General features: G+C 37.0%; 2 protein-coding genes across 2 annotated transcripts in view; one reads left to right on the forward strand and one right to left on the reverse strand.

Moving 5' to 3' along the window:
• Nucleotides 1-3769, forward strand: part of LOC109847067 (acyl carrier protein 2, mitochondrial-like) — a 4562-nt gene extending 793 nt beyond the window's left edge. The window contains exons 2-3 of the mRNA XM_020416313.1: nucleotides 6-174; nucleotides 3373-3769. Of these exons, the coding sequence (XP_020271902.1) occupies nucleotides 6-174; nucleotides 3373-3549 (346 nt within the window). The 3' untranslated portion in view covers nucleotides 3550-3769. The remainder of the gene's footprint in view (nucleotides 1-5; nucleotides 175-3372) is intronic.
• On the reverse strand, nucleotides 9067-21724 carry LOC109847068 (pentatricopeptide repeat-containing protein At2g19280-like). The gene is made up of 6 exons (XM_020416315.1): nucleotides 20713-21724; nucleotides 19577-20577; nucleotides 18657-18855; nucleotides 15019-15066; nucleotides 12094-12413; nucleotides 9067-9559 (listed from the first exon to the last, which is right to left on the reverse strand). The coding sequence occupies exons 1-2, from the start codon at nucleotides 21722-21724 to the stop codon at nucleotides 19814-19816; spliced, it is 1776 nt and encodes a 591-aa protein (XP_020271904.1). The 3' UTR covers nucleotides 9067-9559; nucleotides 12094-12413; nucleotides 15019-15066; nucleotides 18657-18855; nucleotides 19577-19813.

Below are 22367 nucleotides of genomic sequence, written 5' to 3' on the forward strand. Positions count from 1 at the left end.
GTGAGGGTGAGGGTAGTTGGATCCGGTGCTCCGCCGGTGAGCCCATCCCTCGGTCACCTCCTCTTCCACCGCCGCATGTCGGAGGAGGTGAGGGGATCTTTCCTCGACAAGTCGGAGGTCGCCGACCGAACCGTCACCGTCGTCAAGAACTTCCAGAAGGTCGATCCGTCCAAGGTATAAATTAACAAAATACCAAGTTCTTGATCTTTTTTATCTTTAAAAATTAGGGTTTCGTTTCTTGTCTAGTGTTACTGCGCATATCTGTAATTTTTCTCTAATTTAGGTTATAAGAGCTGAAAAGGGCTCGGTAGAAGCTGGAAATTTTGAATCCGTGGGCCTTGTAGTCCGCAAGAATAGTCTGCAGCACTCTTGCTTGCAATTGGAAAGCTGAATCGGATCTCAAACATTTCTCAGAGACCTCGAACAAATATCGCCTGTAAAAGCTAGTTGTTAGAGGGAGAAAACCCAAATCACTTATAAATCGACTATTGACTTCTCGTTGGTCAATGTAGGACTAAATAGACCATATCATACCACCATGCTTTACAATGCTGATATCCACACAACCCTTTTTCTTTGCACTAGTATAATCTTAGTTGAACATTTGCATTTCCGATCCCCCCACCCCCCGGCCTTGCACTATACTAGTCATGGATGAACATTACAATCTCAGAACCACCACCCTCGCCAGTCGCCACTCTCTCTTGCAACTGGGAAGATGGGTTGGCTTTGAACGTTCATAAGAGCCTTAGAAGAAGAAGAAATCACTCTTAAAATCTAGATTGTAGAGGGAGGGAACCCAAATCTCTTGTGAACGCATATTGATTCCCCATTTAATCCCACATTGACAAATGGACCCTAACAATTTTGCAAGTGGAAGCTTTTTATTTTTATCATTTATCATTTTCCGAGGATGTTGGTTTAACATGTTGTTAAGTAGAGGCTAAACGAAAAACACTATTTTGTCTATCATTATCATTCAAACTAGGTGTTGAGGATCAATTTCAAAAGTAGACCCTAGTGACTAGATATTGAATGATTGATGAACTTATTTTGTTTTATAATGCAGTGGCTAGCTGATCAGTAGGGTTGGTTAACAGATGCCGTGTTTCGTAATCTCTGATGGGTTATGGTTCTAGGTCTATAACTTAGAGATTTGACTCTGGACCATGACCTTCCTGACATCTTGAATTTTAAGATACATCCTTTCGTCCTTGAATTGATGCTAATGAACATTTTCCCCAGTTGTTCCTAGTATTTCTCTTTTCAAATTCATAGTTACTGTTCTCTGAGTGTGATCATGTAAAGGCATTTAAGCATGCTGGGATGTCATTTCCAAAACATCCTCATTTCCTTATCGAGAACTTCGGGTAAAACATAGCCATAATCGTAGTTACCAGTGCAAATAGGTATGTGTTTCGCCTGGCAGATAAAGAAAAATATCAAAACCAGATAGTCTTGATGTAAACTGAAAGAGAAGGGAAAAAATTCTATAAAACAAATTTTTAAGTTTGTGTTGCACACTTTGGCTATCTAAATAATGCCTACATAGATCTCCTAACTAGAAACGTTATGGTAAGTGGACACCGGAGATGTTAGGAGCCAAGATTTGAAGTATCAGTTAATACCAATATGCGTTGGTTGTATCATAGCAGATCATAAGTGTGTTGATCTGATCTAGTCAATATTGATGGATACTATCGATATTGGTTAATAACAACTAATATGAGTTGATATTGACTAATAATAGCCAATACAGGAAGGTAAGAAGCGGAAAATTATCTACTGTTGTACTAGATGGGAAAAATCAATAAAGGAAATTTGTGAATCACCAAACTTTCTGAAACTGTTAATGCCCGACATGCCATGCTTCACTGAAAACATTAGAGCTCCCCAAACACCTGAAAATATCACTATAAATTATTGGCTGATACAATTACCAGTATCAAGATTCCAAATCTTGGTAGGAACACACATCATAAATATAAACAGAAGCACCAGGAAGAGAGCTTGATCCCTCAAAAGAGTCAAAGGAGTAAGGAGGAAATTTTAGATTGTCGACTGAGTAAATAAAAACACTTCTATTTTGTCGCAAATCTTTGAGTTCTGCTACTTGAATTCATCTTCGCAATTCAGCTGTGTTAAAGTCCAATCTCCACTATTAATTAGTAACAAATATGCCTGCTCATTATCTGCAAAACCTTTTTTTTTTGGTTAATCAACTCCTAGGCAAAGTATATGACAATTCTATTTCTCATTTGCATATGATGATCCCAGGTGAAATGTAATACAACCCTCATAATGGCGTAAACTTTAATTTTAAATATTATTCGTGCTGAGTTTTGATATTTACTATAAAGCTATATAGGACACCGTTTTCCCTGGGAAATTTCCTATGAACTTTTTGTGATTATAGGATTGGCAACATTCTTGTAGTTGAGAAATTTGAGGTGCATAACTATGACATACTATACCTATGATTTTCTCTGATTAAGATAGTATAAATAAATAAATACGCGGTAAACTGGAAACTTAACATCAATGCTTATTTTGCTATGATCCCTTTGGTAAAAGGTATCTTCTCATGGTATTGCTTTTCATCTAGGTGTGCTTTTTATTTCATTCTACACAAATATTTAGTTTTAAAAATAAATACCTTCATATCATATATGCCTTATTATAACGTGGTAGGCTATGGGGCACTCCCATGAGCAAAGAAGGATTCATTTCATGAGGTTTTGATATTTACTAGCAACTTGGTGCATTGTTGTGGTTCCAACTCTTTGTAATTGATCGCAGATTATTCGAAGTAGGGGGATTGGCGGGTAGTGAAGCTACATTTTTAATTTTGCAGTTTAAGGGAAATTATTCTAGAGTGAGGAAAGATGGCATTTGCCATAGGAACAAGAAGCATGTCTTGCTTTCTTAAGCGTACTATAAGCTGAAGAACCAAACAAATTACGTTAAATTGCAGATAACCCCCTCATCTAATCTAAACCTTCACTTGCACTTATCACTCATCAACCATTTTATCACTTAACACCCCTGTATTCACATTTTCAGATGGATAAATTGCAGATAACCCCCATAGCCTCATGAATCCAGGAGTATGAAGTGCTACTAAAATAGTGGAGGGGATGATAAGTGCAACTTATCCAGTGAAGTATAAAATCTAATGACTGCTTTGTTGTACTGGCGATTCATCTTTTTGACATATTGCGTCTTTGTGCAACTTCCAGTAATATCAGATTGTGACATACGAAAGCACATGAAAGATGCTCAATTTTTAGTCACCAGGCTGATATATTTTGTTATGGGCTCTAATTGCAAATACTTATTTATTACTGAAATTTTCTTTATGTCTGAGTGCAGGTGACACCAACTGCTCATTTCCAAAATGATCTCGGTCTAGACAGTTTGGATACTGTAGAGATCGTTATGGCCTTGGAAGAAGAATTTGGATTTGAGATTCCTGATAATGAAGCAGACAAGATCACCTCCATTGATCTTGCTGTAGACTTCATTGCTTCTCATCCCCAAGCGAAGTGAATAAACGAACCATATGAAACAATCCTAAGCTTTTAAAATTTATTTTTATCATTGAAAAAAGACAAGTCTTAAAAGATTACTTTAAGTACTATTTCTGGCATTGTAGCTGCATTATTTTGTACCCCATAAATTTTTTATGTGAACATGTGAGAATTGATTGAGATGATGTTGCAGCCAATGTGCTTTGCTAAATAAGCCAACTTATCAGTATCTATTTCAATCTCTTTCTTCTTTCTTTTTTTGACCCCTGCAAAATCTCTTTGCATTTTTTAGTTTGCAAAATAGCGATATCATCTATTTCTTCCTCCTATTTCTACTGTGGTTTATAGTATTGTTGATTGAATGCCTGATTCTGTTTTGCTGTTTGAAGATGGGGACTTTAGATACTCAAATCATGCGAAAGGAGACATGTTTTATTGCGCAAAATGTGCAAATGTCATGTGGGTACATATATTCTTTTTACCTTTTGGCAATGACTGATGAGAAACTTTGCGTTTATTTTAATAAAGCTGAAACTACCAAAATTAACAATATTTTATAACCAAGGCATTCGTATAGATTATCCAGTAGAAAAGTACCCATGCTACATTAACAAAACATTAAAAAAAACAAATGCAATTATAATACAGGTTTCTGACATGATATAATATTTAGAAAACATCGGCAAAAAAGTACTCGTATAATTCCATATTATCCATGTACGTATCAGATTTAACAAACCAGCTGAATAATAAATCTAATTATCCAAGAATGAAGTATTGGGATAGTGGATACAGCTTGAGCATGCATATCTCTGGAGACAATATCGCCAATGCATCAATCACTTGAACTTTCCATAATTCATAAACCAGAGTTCTTAACCTCTAACCTTAAAGATGCCTACAACAAAGTCTGACCAGCATTGGAATTGTGTTCTTAGCTGACTGATGATTCAAACAATTGTACAAGAGGCTATTAGAATTACCTTAATCATCATTATACGTGTAAAAGAGCAATCTATAACAAAATAAATGCAAACAAAGAGAAGCAAGCTCCATTGTTTACAAGGGAAAATAGCCGGCCATCAAAGTTGAGAGGAAAACATTTACATTCACTAAAAACCTTACGGCTGCGTTTGGGAACTTGGATTTGGATTTGAAAGGTTGATTTAAAATCATGGGATTTCAAATCTAGAATTTGAAATCCATGATTTGATAAAATCTTTTATTTGGATGTCATCACTAAATGCAAGGATTTGAAATCACAGATTTAAAATCTGATGTTTGGATGCACTTTATTATATATGAATTTGGATTTGAAATTGTTGTTTTAAAAAAGTTTTATGCTCTCTCTTAACTCCTTAATAATTAAATCAAATGCGGACATTATGGTTTATATTGAGGAAAAAGTTAGGGTAAATTTCACGACCCCCTCAGAAGTTTGATCTCTTTATTAGCGATTATAAATACACATGCAAACATCTTGTCCTTCATGAATCGGTATGAGAGAATACAAAAAATAATAATAATGTCCAAAATATTTATTATTACGCCATTTTTTCATGGCTTCATCTAATACTACATCAACCTTCAATCTCCAAAGAACAAGAGTACTACTCCAATAACTAGCCATGATAAAAGACTCGACGAGTCAAAAGAGTTTAGCAAACACTCCTCATAAGAAGCTCTACACTCCACAATAATCCTTCATTTAAAACACAACATACCATAGGTAGTTGATAACCATGATTTGCTATAAGAAGTAACCATGATTTGCTACAACAAGCCAAATTACGACAACATAAACTATTAAAAGAAAACATATCTAGAATCCTCTATTTATCCTTCAAGTCTTCTCCTCTTTTCTCTCCAATGCGCCCAACTTCATGTCTCGAAGAATTTGAGTCCTACATTACACAATTTAGCATCAATTAAAAATGAAGTGCTGAGATGCATCCAGATTGGACTGCTATGTGCTCAGGAACTTCCAGATAATAGACCTCTAATATCACAAGTAGTTCTCATGTTCAATAGTCCATCGATGGATATTCCAGTTCCCTTGAAACCTGCACATTATGCTTCGATGAGAGAAGGGAGTTCGGTGAATGAGGATCCGATTTCTGAACTTCAACCTAGGTAGATACTGCCCATACTATCAAGAATTCAAAGCTTGATATTTCTAACTGTTCGTGGTCAAATTTGATCTAAGTAATGAATAATCAAGAGAGTTTTTGTTTCCCTGATCGTTTGGTGTTTGGTCAAATAAGGAAGGTTAACTGATATTTCTAAAGTATGGGCTCGGGGTTTGCGAAGTTTACTGTGTTTGGTCTTTTAGCCGATGACATTATAGGCATGTCTACTTTCCTTTCATGGAAGATGCAAATTTAAAATGCTACTCAAAATAGGTACAAGGGTAATTATTAGGATTATTAAGACCATCATTAGAATGCATGAAATAATAAAAAGAAATAAGTAGATGTCATCAGAAAGAAACACTGGAAAATAAAACCATGCCAACTCATCATGTATTTGTAGCTCCAAGATAAATTTGAATTAACACAATAAAATGAAAATAAAAACTGGATGGACGCAATAGACCAAAATCATCATGTAACACAGTTCACACCAGAAAGAACTTGCTTCTTAAATGACAGGAAAGAGGATACCGAAATCATGCCAACTCATCTTATCCAAACGAGAAAACAACATTGTAAGAAAGGCGACTTCCCTCTAGTCCCTAAATGTTTTAAAAAAATGTACAATATTCCTAGCTTTTCAGACCCGTTAGAAGAGGTGCGACTGATGTTCAGACCCGTTAGAAGAAATGTCCTAGCTTTTCGATAGCTCGCAGCCAAGAGGAAATATATCTGCAGGTACTCAGTAAAGAAATAGGTTTGTGCCTGTAGCTTGATACTGATCTTTGTTATTGCCTGTTTCTGTTTGCTTTTTACTGAGCCATTAGTTTTCTACAAAATGCAAAGTAGTAACAACGCATTGACTACTTTTGTATAATTATACATTCTGCTATGAGTGCCAATGCCTGGTTCTCCAGGACTGGAAATTATACATGTAAATGGGTTTAAATTTGTAGTATTAGTGCTTTTTTAAGGAGGTCTACTCTACATTGTGCTTACATCTGAAAGTTGTATTTTCCCCCATCACAGGTACATAGAGTGGTTACAGAATAATGGATAGATTTATGTCATGTTCAGTGCACATGAGCAACACACTGGCAGAAATGACACTACAGTCTTGGATCATTCTGAAGAGGTTTATGATATTGATTGCCGCTATCACAATATAGGCGCTTTCTTCCCACTACCATAATGAGTATATTTTGGATGAGTATGTAAAAAACTCAAAGATGATGCTAGCATAACGAGTAGTTGGAGTTCAATGCAAATCTTCTAAGACGAAAGCCTGTAATTTACTGTCATAAATGCAGAAGACTGGGTTCAGAATTTTCTTTTTCTTTTTTGCAGTTGTTCTATCTCTGGCAACACTCTTCTAAGAGATGCATATAACAGGAATGAGCTTGATTGAAAGAGAGGGAGATGAATCCATTCCTTGGGGGGAGGGGGGAATACGAGAGAAAGAGGAGGATTATGAATATTAACAGTACATAGGTTCTTTAGATTACATGAGTAGACATGAGTTCACTATATGATCCCAGGTCTAAAACATGAGGAGATTGAAAGAGAGGTTAGCCGAAAAACCTCCATCAAGAAAAGCTAGTGCTTCCAGGGACAACATTAAGACTGGACCCTCATCTCTGAACTAGTGATTAAGCAGAACATGTGCATGGAACCAATCATATAAAATGTCATCATTGAAAAAAAAACCAAGGTAATAACAGCAATCTGCTGAAAGCCAAGCATGCATCAAATTAAACAAACCAAGGGCAAACTATTGACTACCAGCCTAATATCACCCTTCCAGTAATCAATCCTGGTGACACAAGCTAATTGGAATTCAATATTACTTGCACAAGCACACCCACACAAGCTAACTGGAGTATTTATAGCAGCTTGTAACATTTTATTTGAATGAAATAAGTATCATTCACCAACAACCAAGAAGCAGTACTAGTCTTTTTACAATCATTACCAAATTCATACTTCGACTGAACCAAAGCTAATTCATACTTTGACTGACAGAATACGAATTAAACTAAGAAATGGTTGATGCAGGCCTTTATCATGATCGTCACCGTTAATAGATTTACATAAATTCCAACTGCAATATATGACTACTTAAAAAAAAGAAAAACACCACATTTTTTACAGTCATTACCAAAGCTAATTCACACAGTGATTTGCTACAGTCACCGCATATTCTCCATGGTATTGGTAGCCATATAACTTGTTGTTTACAGTTAATAAATTTACATAAATCATGGTTCCGATAATTTATGAGATAACGTAACTGCAGCGTAAGTTATTTTTTTTCATGCTTTAACAACAATCAAGCCTACTCAGACATTCTATCAAACAACACCAGCACAGGTTTGAGCTAAATGATACCCACATCGTCAGATCCCCAAAAAAACAACCAAAAAATTTTTAAAAATTAAAAAATAGCAAAAATTGAAGTCATACCTTGAATTCCAATTAGAAACTGTAGAAGTTTGAGGAGAGCAACCGAAAGAGAGGAGAAAACAAGCTACAACAGAGAAAAGCAAACTCAGATCAGATCTAGGGTTTCAAAATACGAAGAGAGATCCCTGTGTTGAGACGAGAGAGGAGAAGGGGAGAGAGGAGAAGGGGAGAGAGGAGAGAGGGGAGATACCTGCGCTGAGAATTCGAGATCGCCACTGAGAAACGAGAGAGAGAGGAGTCGAGATCGAGGGAGGAGTCGTCGTCCGGATCTGGATTTGGTAAATCCGAAGGGTGAGGGTGGAATTTCAAATCGGGTATTTGGGCTTTGAAAATCACCACTTTAAAATCATTTGATTTAAAATCTCAGTCTAATTTGAGGCCCAAACAAGAGATTTGAATTTGAAATACCCTGGATTTTAAATCCAGGGCCCAAATCCAAGTTCCCAAACGCAGCCTACAAAAATTTGAGGATAACAATGATTGATTCTTCTAATCCGAAATTTATCCCTTAAACAGCCTTATCCTAAGAAGATCAGCAAGTTCCCATAGAGTTTTGCACATTAAACTAAACTCTCAAACTCAATAACCAACCTTATTCTCATGGGGAAGAACTGGATGATAAAAATGATGTAGAAACAAGAAAAATTTAAGGCTAGTTCTTCGTCAAGTTGGAGGACAAAAAAATACAGGTATAGTTACAACATATTCAACATCGTACTCCGCAAAATAATTCAATGGCGAGAAAGTGAGTACAATTCAGAAACCCACTTTGATCTGTGCTTCTTAGTCCCATCTGTAGCAATTACTTAATTACTTATGCTCATAATTTATGCAGGTACAAAGTTTAAACTAACAAAATGGCATGTCAGTACCTTAACGAAAACTCAACACCTCATTTATCAATTTTTAATAAATCATAAGTTTTGCTCGCTTACATTTACCAGATTCAATTATAAAGAATGCATATCATTTACTCGTATCTTTTAAGCTCTAGACAGATGACTAGCCATCCAAAAATCCTACTCCAGGTCATTCAGTCATCTGTCGCAATGTGCTCACGGTTTTGATTGAATCAGCATGATTTAGGAGCCAACAGAACACAAATCAAATTATAGTCATAGGTTGAGCACTTTCCTTTAGTTTGAATCTATGCCATATAGTATTTAGCTTTAGTAATACACATTTTCAAACTTCAGGCTTACAACTAGTTCCTTTCTCTTAAAAATCTACGTAACAAGTACCCAAATTTAACTGAAAAATAGAAAGTTAGTACCTCTACATGTAATAAACAAGAACCCAATAAAACAACAGAAAGAGTATGGAATAAATATACAGAAATTTTACTGCAGGATTTGTTGACCATAATCATAATAAGTAATAAATGAAGATTATTTTTAAGTTGCACACCTTATAGGCTGGCAGTTCGCCGCCTCCCTGTACAAAGACAACAAGAAGCATGGATAAAATTTTATGTAAATAAATATAAAATAAATAACTTGTGGTAATATAAGAATCTTTTGTAACACAAATAAAAAAGATCAAGCCACTGAAGCATATGAAACCAACATTTACTGGGTTCATGACATGGAACTTTGAACAAGCAGATAAGAAGGGGCCAGGCTTAATTCTATCAATATTTGGGACCTTAGTGGAATTGGAAAATCCATGAACTATTTATTTATGTGCCTGTGGCAAGATAGGGATGTAAATAGACATTTGAATTGATGTAAAGCTAAAATTTCGTCATTTTCAAAAGATAGGAGGAGAACTACTTCAATAACAAAGACATTCACAATTCTAATTAAATTAAATAATCACACCCACCAAACTTTGCAACCATTTTTGTTCGCCTCAAAACTGGCAACGTAAGTGTATCACGAGAAGATGTCTTGACACTTACATGTTATGTTCATCACTTACCATTGGTAGACAATGTCAACAAGTGTTTAAGAGTAACACCGTATGTGATACATATTGGGTGGTGACACGAATTCGTGCACACAATTCTGCACTTAACCTTTTGGATTCAAGAGGTGGGTTTCTCTGGTACGGAAGTTTTGTACATGATACATTGTAAATTTTTTTGGGCTAAATTATCAAATTGGCATTTTGGCAGGGCAGGAGTCTATTCAAACTATGGTAATTGTTCTTTCACAAGTGATATTATGGTATTAATATTGAGACTAATACCAATCTAGTTATTTTTCCTATATAAAATAATATCAAATTGGTATCAAATATCGATATTAATACCGTAACGTTTTCAGTGAAAGGGGGAAAAAACCATATTGTAAGCATGGTCCTAGTTTTTTTTGGGTGCACTTATCATTTTTTGAAGTGTATAGTAAAAAACTAGAAACTAAAAAAACTAATTATGCATTTCAATATTGTTTGCTACAAAACATTTCAATTCTTCACTTTCAAAATTCCGTTATCTTCTCTTTTCATCCATTTGTTTTCTTCCATCAAGATTTTCAATGCTATGATGTGGTTGTCAATGGTCACTCGACGAAGAAATTTTCAATATAGACTCACTACCACATTTTATCACAAAAACCGATCTCTTTTTTATTAGCGAAATCAACCCAGTTATTGCCACGTCAGCTTCGTGGCCAGAAACTGAGTTGATTTCTAAAAAAACGCGTTGCTTAATTAGTCGGGTTTGACAACCCCGACTAATTAGTATGTGCTTGAGACCTCGATTCAAGTCTCTGCAAAATATTGGCGAGGTTGCCAAACCCAACTAAAATTGACGGGTTTGGCAACCCCGATAATTTTTTCCGTGCCGAATTGGTCGTGGTTGGCCAATTTCGAGCTCCAATTGGCCGGTCCCCAAATAGTAGGGGTTGACAACCCCAACTATTTAGCGGCGACTTTTGAAATTAGCCCCTAAATAGTCGGATTTGGCAAGCCCAACCATTTTTGTTGGCAACCCCTTAGAGTTGTTTCTAATTAGTCGGGGTTGTCAACCCCGACTAATTAGAAGTTTATTTTTTTTAAAACGACCTAATTTCTGGCCATGATGCTGACGTGGCCAGAAACTAGGTCGATTTCACTAAATAAAAGTGAAATGGGTCGAATTTTGGGAATAAATTAGGGATGGGGCTGTTTTGAATATTTCTTCATCACTCGACCAATTGTGTATACTTTGGTTGAGGGGATCACGTCTTGTTAGCGGTGCAGCGATTTTGGCATACCAATCCGTGTACAGGAGTGAATTAGTACGTAGATGTATAGCATTGCTAACTGCTAGAACTGTATGACATCCTGGGAATTTCGCAACTATGGCTCAACCTGAACTTCCTTCCAACGTAAGTAGAGGTATAGTTCAGGAGGCTATAGAAAACAATTTATACCTTCTCGTAAAACATTATATAGTAGAGAATTTTAATTGTTAAAATTTAAGGTTATTTTGACATTCCTCCCTCAAATCATCAATATTTTGATATTACTCCCTCAAATCATCAATATTTTGACATTACTCTCTAAAATCATCATAATAGCTATTTCCTCCCCCAAATCACATAAGTCAGTTGAACTAGTTCCCAGTTAGCATAACCATCCAAAGGCTTTAACTAGGGTTGGGTTAGAAGTAACCATCCAAATCAGCATCGGGTTTTGCATATCAACCACCAATGTGCTGAACAGTGAACAATTACCAAAAAGACCTTTGCCCCGACATCATGAGACCAGGCCAAAATTTCATTGACAGGAAGAACAGAACTCAAGGGGGGGAAATCAAAGTGATTTGTAAATGATATCTTCTTCATGTTTGCTTATTCTATGTCTAAAAAAAAGCAATAGAAAAACATAGCCATCTGATTGTTACGACCAAGAAAATCTGAAGGGTTATCAGATAACAATGAACCAACAATAAACCTTACTACATATAACAGATGCATAAATTTTCATTATCCAATTTTGAAACCAAATTCCAGAGGATAATATTAAAAAACCAAAGTACTTACCATGCAGTCACTGTTAGTTTAGCTTGTTTCCGCCAAAGCACTAAATCGACACATATTCCAGCTAAGTCACTCCCTCCTAATACAATATGTATCAACAAGATTCAAATGGGAACAATAATAAATACATCTCCAAATCCATGACAATACTTCTTCACCTGTCAAATCACCCAAATGCATGAACACAATATGTAGATTCATCAAGAACAAATCCACTCTTGATATATGTATCTCGCATTTTGTAGCATTCTCTTCAGCATTCTCAACCCCTTCTCTCTCAAGACCATTAAAAAAACAATTGATCTAAAACTGCAAGTGATTTGCTAGAAGAAAGCATGGGATATAAAGTTTAGATATGTTAATCTGGAAAAATAAATCAGAAACCAAGCAATAATAAATAAAAATCACCAAATTCATAAATTAGTGACAACAACCCCAAAAAAAAGCTAAAAAATGAATGTCTGAACAGTAAACAAATAGGTTGACTGAATAAGAGATGAATGAAATTTTAACATACAAGCCAAGTAGATTTTAGAGGAAAAAGATGGATATCTTACTAAGAACTCTAGGGTTGATGAAACCAAGAGGGAATTCTTCCCGCTTCATAAGAAACAGACATGAGTTATGGGTAACTATTTGTTAGAAAGTGGAATCAAAACAGGGATATGCTTATGAGAGGATTGTCATATATATATAGAGATTAATGGGTATCCTTGTCATAAGAGAAGATTTTCCTCCTTGTCGTCTATGTGGCACAATCTCCACCATCCTCATAAAGTAGGCACAAATCCCCACCAACTCACACACTCTCTCCTATTTTATGAGGATGGTGGGGATTGTGCCACATAGGTGTCAAGGAGGAAATCTCCTCCTATGTTATGTATAGATACATATACATACATATATATATATATATATATATATATATATATATATATATATATATATATGGAGAGAGAGAGAAACTTATGTCAACTTAAGTGGACGTCCACTAAGTTTCTTAGTCATTGATGATCACTTGATTGACATACATTATGGATGATCCGCTCCGTTGAACTTGATCTACATATTCTAAAATCCCAACACACTAAATTTGGGGTGAACCCGTCGTGGTTTGACCCTTCATCCACTCGTATCAATTTTAACGGTTTCGAATGAATAGAACTTTTTTACATGGCTCGACGGAGGGTCAAACCACGATGGGTTCACCCCAAATTTGGTGTGTTAGGGTTTTAGAGTATGTAGATCAAGTTCAACGGAACAGATCATCCATAATGTATGTCAATCAAGTGATCATCAATGACTAAGAAACTTAGTGGACGTTCCACAATGGTTTAGTTCAAAGAAGATGTTATTGTGGGTTAATTTGCAGAATATGGATGTGTAAGTAAGGACACAATAAGGGCTTGGAATTTTATAGATGCCCGAGATACAAGGGACCTAATTGTAAGGGTTGTAACTTCTTCGAATGGGTGGGTGATACCAAGAACATCACAAAAAGGCTGGAAAAGCTAGTAAAAAATGAGAGTTAAACTGCATCTTGCTGAATATATTCAATTCTCTGCAACCTTGTTGCATGATGAAGATAACTCTGGTAACAAAGAACTAAGTATGAGAACCAGAGAAGCAATTGGCTAACAACAATATATTACATGCCACCTTGAAAGCTCTTCTCCTGTTCATATTATTGCCTTTAAAAGTTTTGAAAGTAGAAAAATGTTGATAGGATCCTTGAACTGGATATTTGGTGGAAATTGATGAGGTAAGAAGATGTAGTAGAAATTTGGGACTTAAAAGATACTTCTACCTAATTTCATCTAAATATCTGGTCATTAAGAGTTATTTCTCAAGGTGCTAGCCAGATTGATAAATATTGATACATGGATGAGGCACCACCAAGGGAAAAAGATTGGCTTTTGGAATGTACTATGTTGAGATTGTTGTGAATTAAAAACAAGTGCATTTTGGCAAAGGGACATCGAAAAGGAAATAGAGAGTTATGCTAATTTGATGGCTTCGACAGAGGTTTTGAAGTGCACATATTCGACGTTGAACAGGGAGGTAAGCCAGATATAACAATTTCAAGTAATATGGGTCCTACAAAACAAAAGAATCCATTTGAGCAGTTACGAAGGCATCAAGAATGCCTGTTGGCTTGACCACACTCTATGTGAAAGAGGAAATTTTCTTGCCAGCCGATGCCCTTGGTTGCGCACAGGTTCGCTTCGCTGCTGGATGCACGTGCACTACTGTGCCAGTTAATTTGCCGCTCAGAGAGGAGCTATCAGTCAATCCAGACCGCTGAGCTCACTCTGGCCTTGCAGGGCGGGCCAGAGTGGGTGCGAGCTGTACCTGCCATAGCTTATGGCTAGAGCAATGGGAGGGGGGCCCAGCAGAGAGAACAGTAAGGATAACGAGCGCTCCGCCCACCAAGCGAGCGGCAGAAGCAGCAGGCACGTGCTTGGTAGGCCAACAGAATACTTCAGTTTTGGCAAGTACGAGAATACAACAGGATAAAGAAAAGCTCGGTAATGATGATCATATATGAACCCTAACCCCCACTAAATGAATCTCAGAGGGAAGCGGATGGACAGATCAATATTTCAGAAAGCCTTGTAGAAGGAGAAGGAAAAAGAAGTCCAGGAGAAAGAGAGCATGCATTGAGGAAATAGCATCAAAATTCAGAAATCATGGAGTTTATTGGTGAGACCAATTTGAATAAGAGAAGAAAATGCTACTAGTGTATCAAAGAATAGGATCACAACTTGGAATATGCACATCTCAATTACCATAAAAAGATATACACGTGTCTCTTTCCAACTCATAATTTGGAAGAAATTAGATAGTAAAGGTGCCAACATGAAGAATATCAGTATACTAATGAAATGCACTGAACCTGAACACCTTTAGGAAAGCGAAAATAGGTACCTCACTCTCCTCATAGCTACTTGCTCCCAAACGGTACTTGAAAAGAATCTGTTAAGCAAGATAGAGATATCAGCTTGGAAATTGCAAGAGGGGGAACCAAATAACAAACAGGTGAGGAAAATTGGACATAATGGGTCAAGACAACTGATCTAGATATCATATATAAATCAGACAAATAGACTACTGCAGAAGCATCTTCAAGAAGAATGATTAGCATCAGAAACCACAGATGCATGAAAGACCTCTGTTTAAGAACATAAGAAATCTAGACAGGACAAAAAATAGTAAGATATAACTTCCAATAACAAGTCTATCTCATCCATAAACATGGAGTTTATTCCAATCTTTGTGGTCGCTGATGGATTCTGTGGGAGACTGGACAAAGTTCCAAAGTTATTTGCCAATTGATGACTATTATGTGAGGAGTATCTTGTATGTAACGACCTTTCATATTCATATGTGATTATGTGGCACTCGTTTAGAAAAGAACATTGTTTTAAAAAGCCTCCGCCTAGTCCGCTTAGGCGTACGCCTAGGCCTAGGCGGTACCTAGGCCGCCTAACTAGCGCCTAGCGCCTAAGCGGTACCTAGGCTACCCACCTAGGTTTGGGAGTGTTTAGGGAAGCATTGTCTGCTTACGTGGAATGCACCATTTAGGCATTGATCATGATTTTCTATGTTACAGCCTCCACATCCTCCAACTTCCTCCAAACTCCTTTAACCTTCAAATACGAACACCTCAACTATCCCCTCTGGCCTTTAGCAAATCCTCCTCGACCGCCACTTAAATGAAGCAAGAAATCTGCCTAAACATCACTCCGGCACCTAAGCCTTCTATAATATTGATATTTACTGTCAATTATTATAATTAAAAATAAAAAAGAAAACCTCTAGGCTCTCCAATGCCTAGGCCTCCTAGCGCTTTCTATAACATTGTTAGTTATTAGTTTGGCTATTTAGTATTTAACTATGCATGGTTTATTGTGGATCTAAGATTATTATTATCTTTTGTAAATTTATATGAATTTAATACATATTTTTATTAATTATTATAATTAAATAATTTTAAAAATAACCAAATGACTAGGCGCCACCTAGGCGTTTAGGCTCTAGGCGCTAGCTGAAACGCCTAGTCCGCCTAGCGCCTTCTGTAACATTGGAAAAGAACCATAGTAAAAGCTTCCTTGTTCACGTATTCAAGTAGGAAGTATGAACAGCCTCATTAAAGTCTTCATCTAAGGAACAATAATGGATATGCAACTGACCTGGACGCTTGAAATTCTATAGGAGATGCTGACAAGAAAGAAACATAGTTTTAGTTTGTAAAGAAGAAATAAAGGTCTCATTTTTTATTCCCTTGCATAGTTTCATTTCATCATCTTCTGTATTTTAGAAATTTTTATATCTTCCTGTCAGGTTAATTTAATCTTTGGATCAGTTCCTTTGTACTGATGTTTGTTATGGTCCCCGGTAGTGGCGGATCTAGGATTCCTAGAAAGTGGAGTAACCATAATTAAGATTATAAACTCTATTATTTGGTCTAAATGGAGAGTATTTGAGGCATCAAGCTAGCAAAAAATAGACTCATCATTGAGAGGGTAAAATCAATTATAACATCCATATTCAAAATGTAGATGACAAACTCCAATAATTTTTAGTTGTCTCAAAAGTTTGTCAGAAACAGATCTTGAAACACAAAATTTTTGAATGCCAATGTCGTAACAGTTTTGATCCCCTCAATGATCAATCTAATTATGGCCAGTTTGATGCTTCAATATCCTATACATTTTTACTAATTTTTTATTTAGACCAAATTCATAGACGATTCCTTAGCAAAGTGGTATCACTTGACACCACTATGCTAAGGGTAGATTCGCCTCTGGTTCCCAGTCTGTTTACCTATTTCATGTTTTTTAATGAGAAAAAAACTATATATTCTACAAGTTTAAGCACAAATATAAGTCTAGTGCTTAAATCATGATATTTTGGAAATATTTGATTATTTTGAGAAATTATAAGGTTTTGCTTTTAATTTAATAATTTAATAATATTCATCTCATTACAATTGTTGCATAGTTGTTCATCGCCAATTTGGCTACTACATGTGCTCTGGAAGCGGCATTCATCCTTCTAAGTCATTGCTACAATATTGGTACGAAGTCCTTTAAATTTTATCTAGTTTTTCCTCCCTCTATCTGGAAATTTCATATTTAGTATATTTACTTACTGTATATACACATAATCCATATCATTTCAACTTGTCATAATGTTGCACATTGTCCTTAATCATTTGATTCATCTTGTAATCCATCTCATTCTTTATGGTTAGATTTATTATCACACATGGCCATGAAAGAGAGCACCAATCCCAGGACACGCCCACCAATACCAAACCTCATCACTACCTCTACTAAATGAAATTGAGAAAGTTATGAACCTCAGTAAAGCACAAAAGGATAATCAAGTCAAGTAATGGAGGAAATTCAACAAGCATAGCAGAACACTGAAACCAATGCAAGGAAGTCATATCATGTTCTGTGACGTTAAGAATTGTCTATCATGTCATCTTTTGACTCAAAAATGTTGAAACAACAGCTAGCAAACACTCCATAAATGTTGAAGTAGCATGTATGAACTTCCATTATCGCCAATATTATGCCCGCTATTATGCCCCTTTTTGTTAAAACCTCTTAGCTTGTGACTCATTTCCAACATATAAGTCCACAAGTCCAGAATCCTCCTCTTTGACACCTATGATCATACCTGCCTAGAATGAGATAGGGTTGAAGGACTCATTGTAGGCATTCCTCCCTACTAAACGACACAGATCAAACCCTATCTTCCCTATTTTTATACTGATGATGCAACCCCCACCCCCAACCGCCCCCACCCCTCCCCACAACTGGCTTTCTTAGTCCATTTTTCATTCCCTTCTTCCATTTAGATTGTCACTTAAATGCGTAATTGTAAAGAGTGTGGAAAGAAACATTGATTACACATTGCAAGTTCTCACAGATCCTTAAAATACTTCGAATAGATTCCAACATTATGATTCATCGTGGCAAAGAGAGAGTTACGAGCAACGTAAAGGGAAGTGAATTCTTCTTCAAACTTCACCAAGATTAGTGATGTTTACCTATCTCCCACAAGCAATCTGTTCACACCCTTCTAATATTGTTTTGAGCATTTATGAATAGGTTACCTTCCCATTTCAAAAATGTTTTTAACCATTTAAGAAGCAGATAAAAAATGAGTAAAATTTATGACTCTTTATCTGTAAGAATATCAACAGTCTGATGTACTTCTTGTCCCATATAATGACTATGATATATGAGCAGGAGAGTTAACAGCTAAAAGCATTATAGTACAAGATGTGTTAAATGACTAATCAAATTATTGATGTAGCATCACAACACTCATCTAACCCCAATTCAGGCTCAAAACTATGTTAGCTGGATGAAATACTAACTACATCATTCTTCCAAAAAACAGAAAAGATAGTGACCGGAGAGCACTAATCCATAACATTCTTGTCAATATCTAACCACAAATTTGTCATTGCAGTATGATAAACAAGCATTTCAACTCTAGAAGTAAAATCGAGATTGTACTGGAAAACTTGCATCGTTTCAGCAGACCTGAAGTTACTGGAGTAGGCAAACGTGCTTGGCGTTGAATCTTCCCAAGATCTAGGATTTCAGATTTGGCTACCTCTGACTCCCAAGTCTTTCTCGTTGCAAATGCATCCTCTTCAGCTTCAACATTTGCATATGAGGAAAAGCCCATAACAAAGAAGTGCTCAAATAATGACACGGGGTTCTTATGTTGTTTATGAACCTGCACAGAAGTGACAACCCAGTTACGACAACCCAGTTACTATATAATCAATATTATTGTATTTGGTCAAAAAGAATATTCAGAAGGCCTCACACCCATATGGCATGAGAATCACCTGATGTAATTTCATAGTAAACACTTGAAAAAAAAAATACCGATGAGTGGAATGAAGAATCCTCTGTGAAGTGTTTAGAAGATATCTGCTATAAACTAAACTAAGTGATCTCACCCACAGTTTCATACTTGCAAAGGAAATATCTAAGTTTCGTAAGCTATTAATGAACAATTTATCAACAGCATCCCCTATGATGTGTTTACAAGAATGCTACAAGCCAAACAATCTTTGTCCTAATCTCATAAATTCTTAAAGGAATTGATAAGTCCCAAAAGTTGACAGTCAATCACCTATCAACCTTGAAACTCTACTGCAATCAAAAGGGTGACACTATGATTGCAGTGTTCAACCAGAACTAGACTAGTGCGCAAACAACCCACATTGACATCAGACTGCTGAAGCAAGGTTGTATATTTAGGGTCCATTTAGTCCCACATTAACTACATGAGGAGTCAAATTTGGATTGGGATTTCGGTTTCTCCCCATCAACAACCAATATAAATTTAACATTCTAATATGAAAACAAACATAGAGAACATCTTAATTAAAAAAATTCAAACTTTTCAAGAAAATGAAAATGAAACCCAATGAACTAAAGAACAGAACCTCAGCTTGTGATTGGATCTGATACCACTGTCGCTTCTGAGGTGCCCCATCACGATGAGCACCTCAGCAATTCTGCCGCCACTTCCGCCATTGCCGGACAATAGTGCTTGCCATCATCGTCCATACATGTTCCAGCTAAGCCACTCCCTCCGAATACAATATGTATCAACAAGATTCAAATGGGAAGAGTAATAAATACATCTCCTAATCCATGACAATGCTTCTTTCCCTGTCAAATCACGCAAATGCATGAACACAGTATGTAGAATCATCAAGAACAAATCCACTCTTGATATATGCATCTTGCATTTTCATAGAAGCAATCTCTTCAGCATTCTCAACCCCTTTTCTCTCAAGACCACGAACTAGCGCCCGATAAGTAGCATTATTAGGTAAAATGCCGTCATGCTTCATCGCGATTAGCAATTGGCATGCTTCATTAACATCTCCAACATTACAAAATCCTTGTATGAGAGTGTTGTACAAGATCAAGTCAGACTTCAATCCCAAACCCAACATTTTGCGAAATAGAAAATTGGCATCTTGCATGCGTTTCTTTGTGCAAAAACCATGTAGAAGAGCACTACAAGTAACAATGTCAGGTTTGGTTTTGTTCTTAGTCATGTTGCACCATATAAGATAGGCTTCAGCTAAGTTCCCCTCTTTGGAATAACTATGAATTAAGCTCGTTACTGTAATCTTGTCAGGGGAAAACCCCCTTCTAACTAGTTCATCATAAATTCCTCTACAATCACTCATATAGCCTCTCTTAACAAGGCCATGCATGATAGTGTTATATGTCACAATATCGGGAGAAACACCATCCTGGGTCATCATATACTTAAGCTCATAAGCTCGGTGCATAAAGCCCTTCTTACTGTATCCATTGATTAACACATTGTACACAAATGCATCAGGTTGCAACCCATCTCTCTTCAGTGCATTAAAAACACATTCTGCCCCCGCAAGATCTTCGATTTTGCAACAGGCTTCAATCAACACTGTATAAGTTAAAAGAGTAGGTCTAATCCCTCTTTTCATCATTTGAGCGAAAACCTTCATAACTATACCTATTTGACATAATTTACAGTGACCATCCATTATGGTAGTGTAATTAAAAGAATCAGGATGAATACCTAAATCAAACATCTCCATGAATATCTCATTGGCTTCCTCCATATTCCCGCTCCTGCACAGCGTCAAAATGAAGCTATTATACGTAAAAACATCAGGAACTCGACCGGGAAGGCCCAATAGACTTTTGGCCTCTACCAACTTCCCATCCTTACAGTACCCGTCGATGATCGAAGAGACCAAAATCGTATCAAGCGAATTGCCCATCTGAATTAATTTATATAACAAAGATGTCGCCTCTTTCAAGAAACCCCTCTTGCACAAAGCATCAATGACCATCGTATAAGCAATAACATCTGCACACCCAACACAGTTCTTCATCCCAAAAAGCAGTTTACAAGCACTCTCAAAATCGCCATGACTACAAAACTCCTGAATAAATACGCTCAAACACGACGACACCTTAGATTGATCTTCCCACTCGGGCATTTCCACAAACACCTGCCACGCACATTCCATCCTCTTCCTTTTCAGCAAAACCATAAGAAGAGAATTATAAACCTGGATACTCGGGTGAAAACCCAACTTCCCGATTTTTCTCATCGTCTCAATAACCGAATCAATCATGCCCAAATCAAGATAACACTGAACAAGCATACTGTAGACGACCCCCAACCCATCCCTGCTCCTGCTCGTCTCCTTCAACTTCTCCAGCACTAAACCCCTCCATTCATCATTAGCGGCAATTTCTTTCATAAATCTCATCGCTACATGGTTCATGTTGCCGGAGACGGCGATGTGGATCACTGTGCAGGTGACGAGGAGGCCGTGCTTGGCCCCGGAGACGCGCTGAGAGTGCGAGAAGAAGTACGAAGGGGAGGCGTCGGAGGTGAGTCGAAGAGGTGGTGAGGATGAGGAGAGACTCTGGCTGAGTGGCGCCTGGGATGTCGGTTTCTCAAATGGAGATTTTCGGTGTGATGGATTTGAAAGAGCCATAGGGCCGATCGGAAGAAGTAGAAGGCTCTTGGGTTTGGATGGAGAAACAGAGAGGCGGCGGAGGGAATAACGGGGCATGGTGAGGAAAGAGGAGGATGGAGGGAAAGCGGTGGCTGCCGAACATGGAACGTGTCGGATCCTACAATTCCCGCAGAAATCCCGCCATCAAATGATTTTTCTAAATACGTACCTAAGTTTTTAGAGTAGACCATGATACAAAATGATGGGGAAAAAAATCTAAGGACACCCGCAAGTGCTAGACAGTCGCGGATGTTCAACCAGGGTTAGGTTTGGAATTGGAGCATGTAGCATCTTTTTCGGGCGAGTGGCGTGAAGTCAAGCTGAGTTGGTAAGCTGTCTATAAGCAGTGCTTCAATGTCACGCGTTTGACCTTCTTGGACAGCACTCACAAGAATTTAATTTCTTAAAATATCGAAGATCATGCGTTGGGGGTGCTCCTTAGCCACGGCCGGGAGTATGATATCCATGGTTCGAATGATCGTGGGGAAGTTCCCTTGCAAAATATAACATACATTATTTTCTATAAATTGGTGCTTGCGGTTTTTCTTGTGAAAAGACCCTCTCTAGGAGCACCCACTTGTGAATAGACCCCTTATGGTTCTCTTTATGCAAATAGACCTCCTATGTGATTTTTTTAACTCTTCCCCCTATAGGTATATTGGTGAGGATAGATCATCAATTGCTAATTTATTTTGTTCTT

The sequence above is a fragment of the Asparagus officinalis genome, chromosome 7 (assembly GCF_001876935.1).
Source record: "Asparagus officinalis chromosome 7, Aspof.V1, whole genome shotgun sequence".
Classification (NCBI taxonomy): Eukaryota; Viridiplantae; Streptophyta; class Magnoliopsida; order Asparagales; family Asparagaceae; genus Asparagus; species Asparagus officinalis.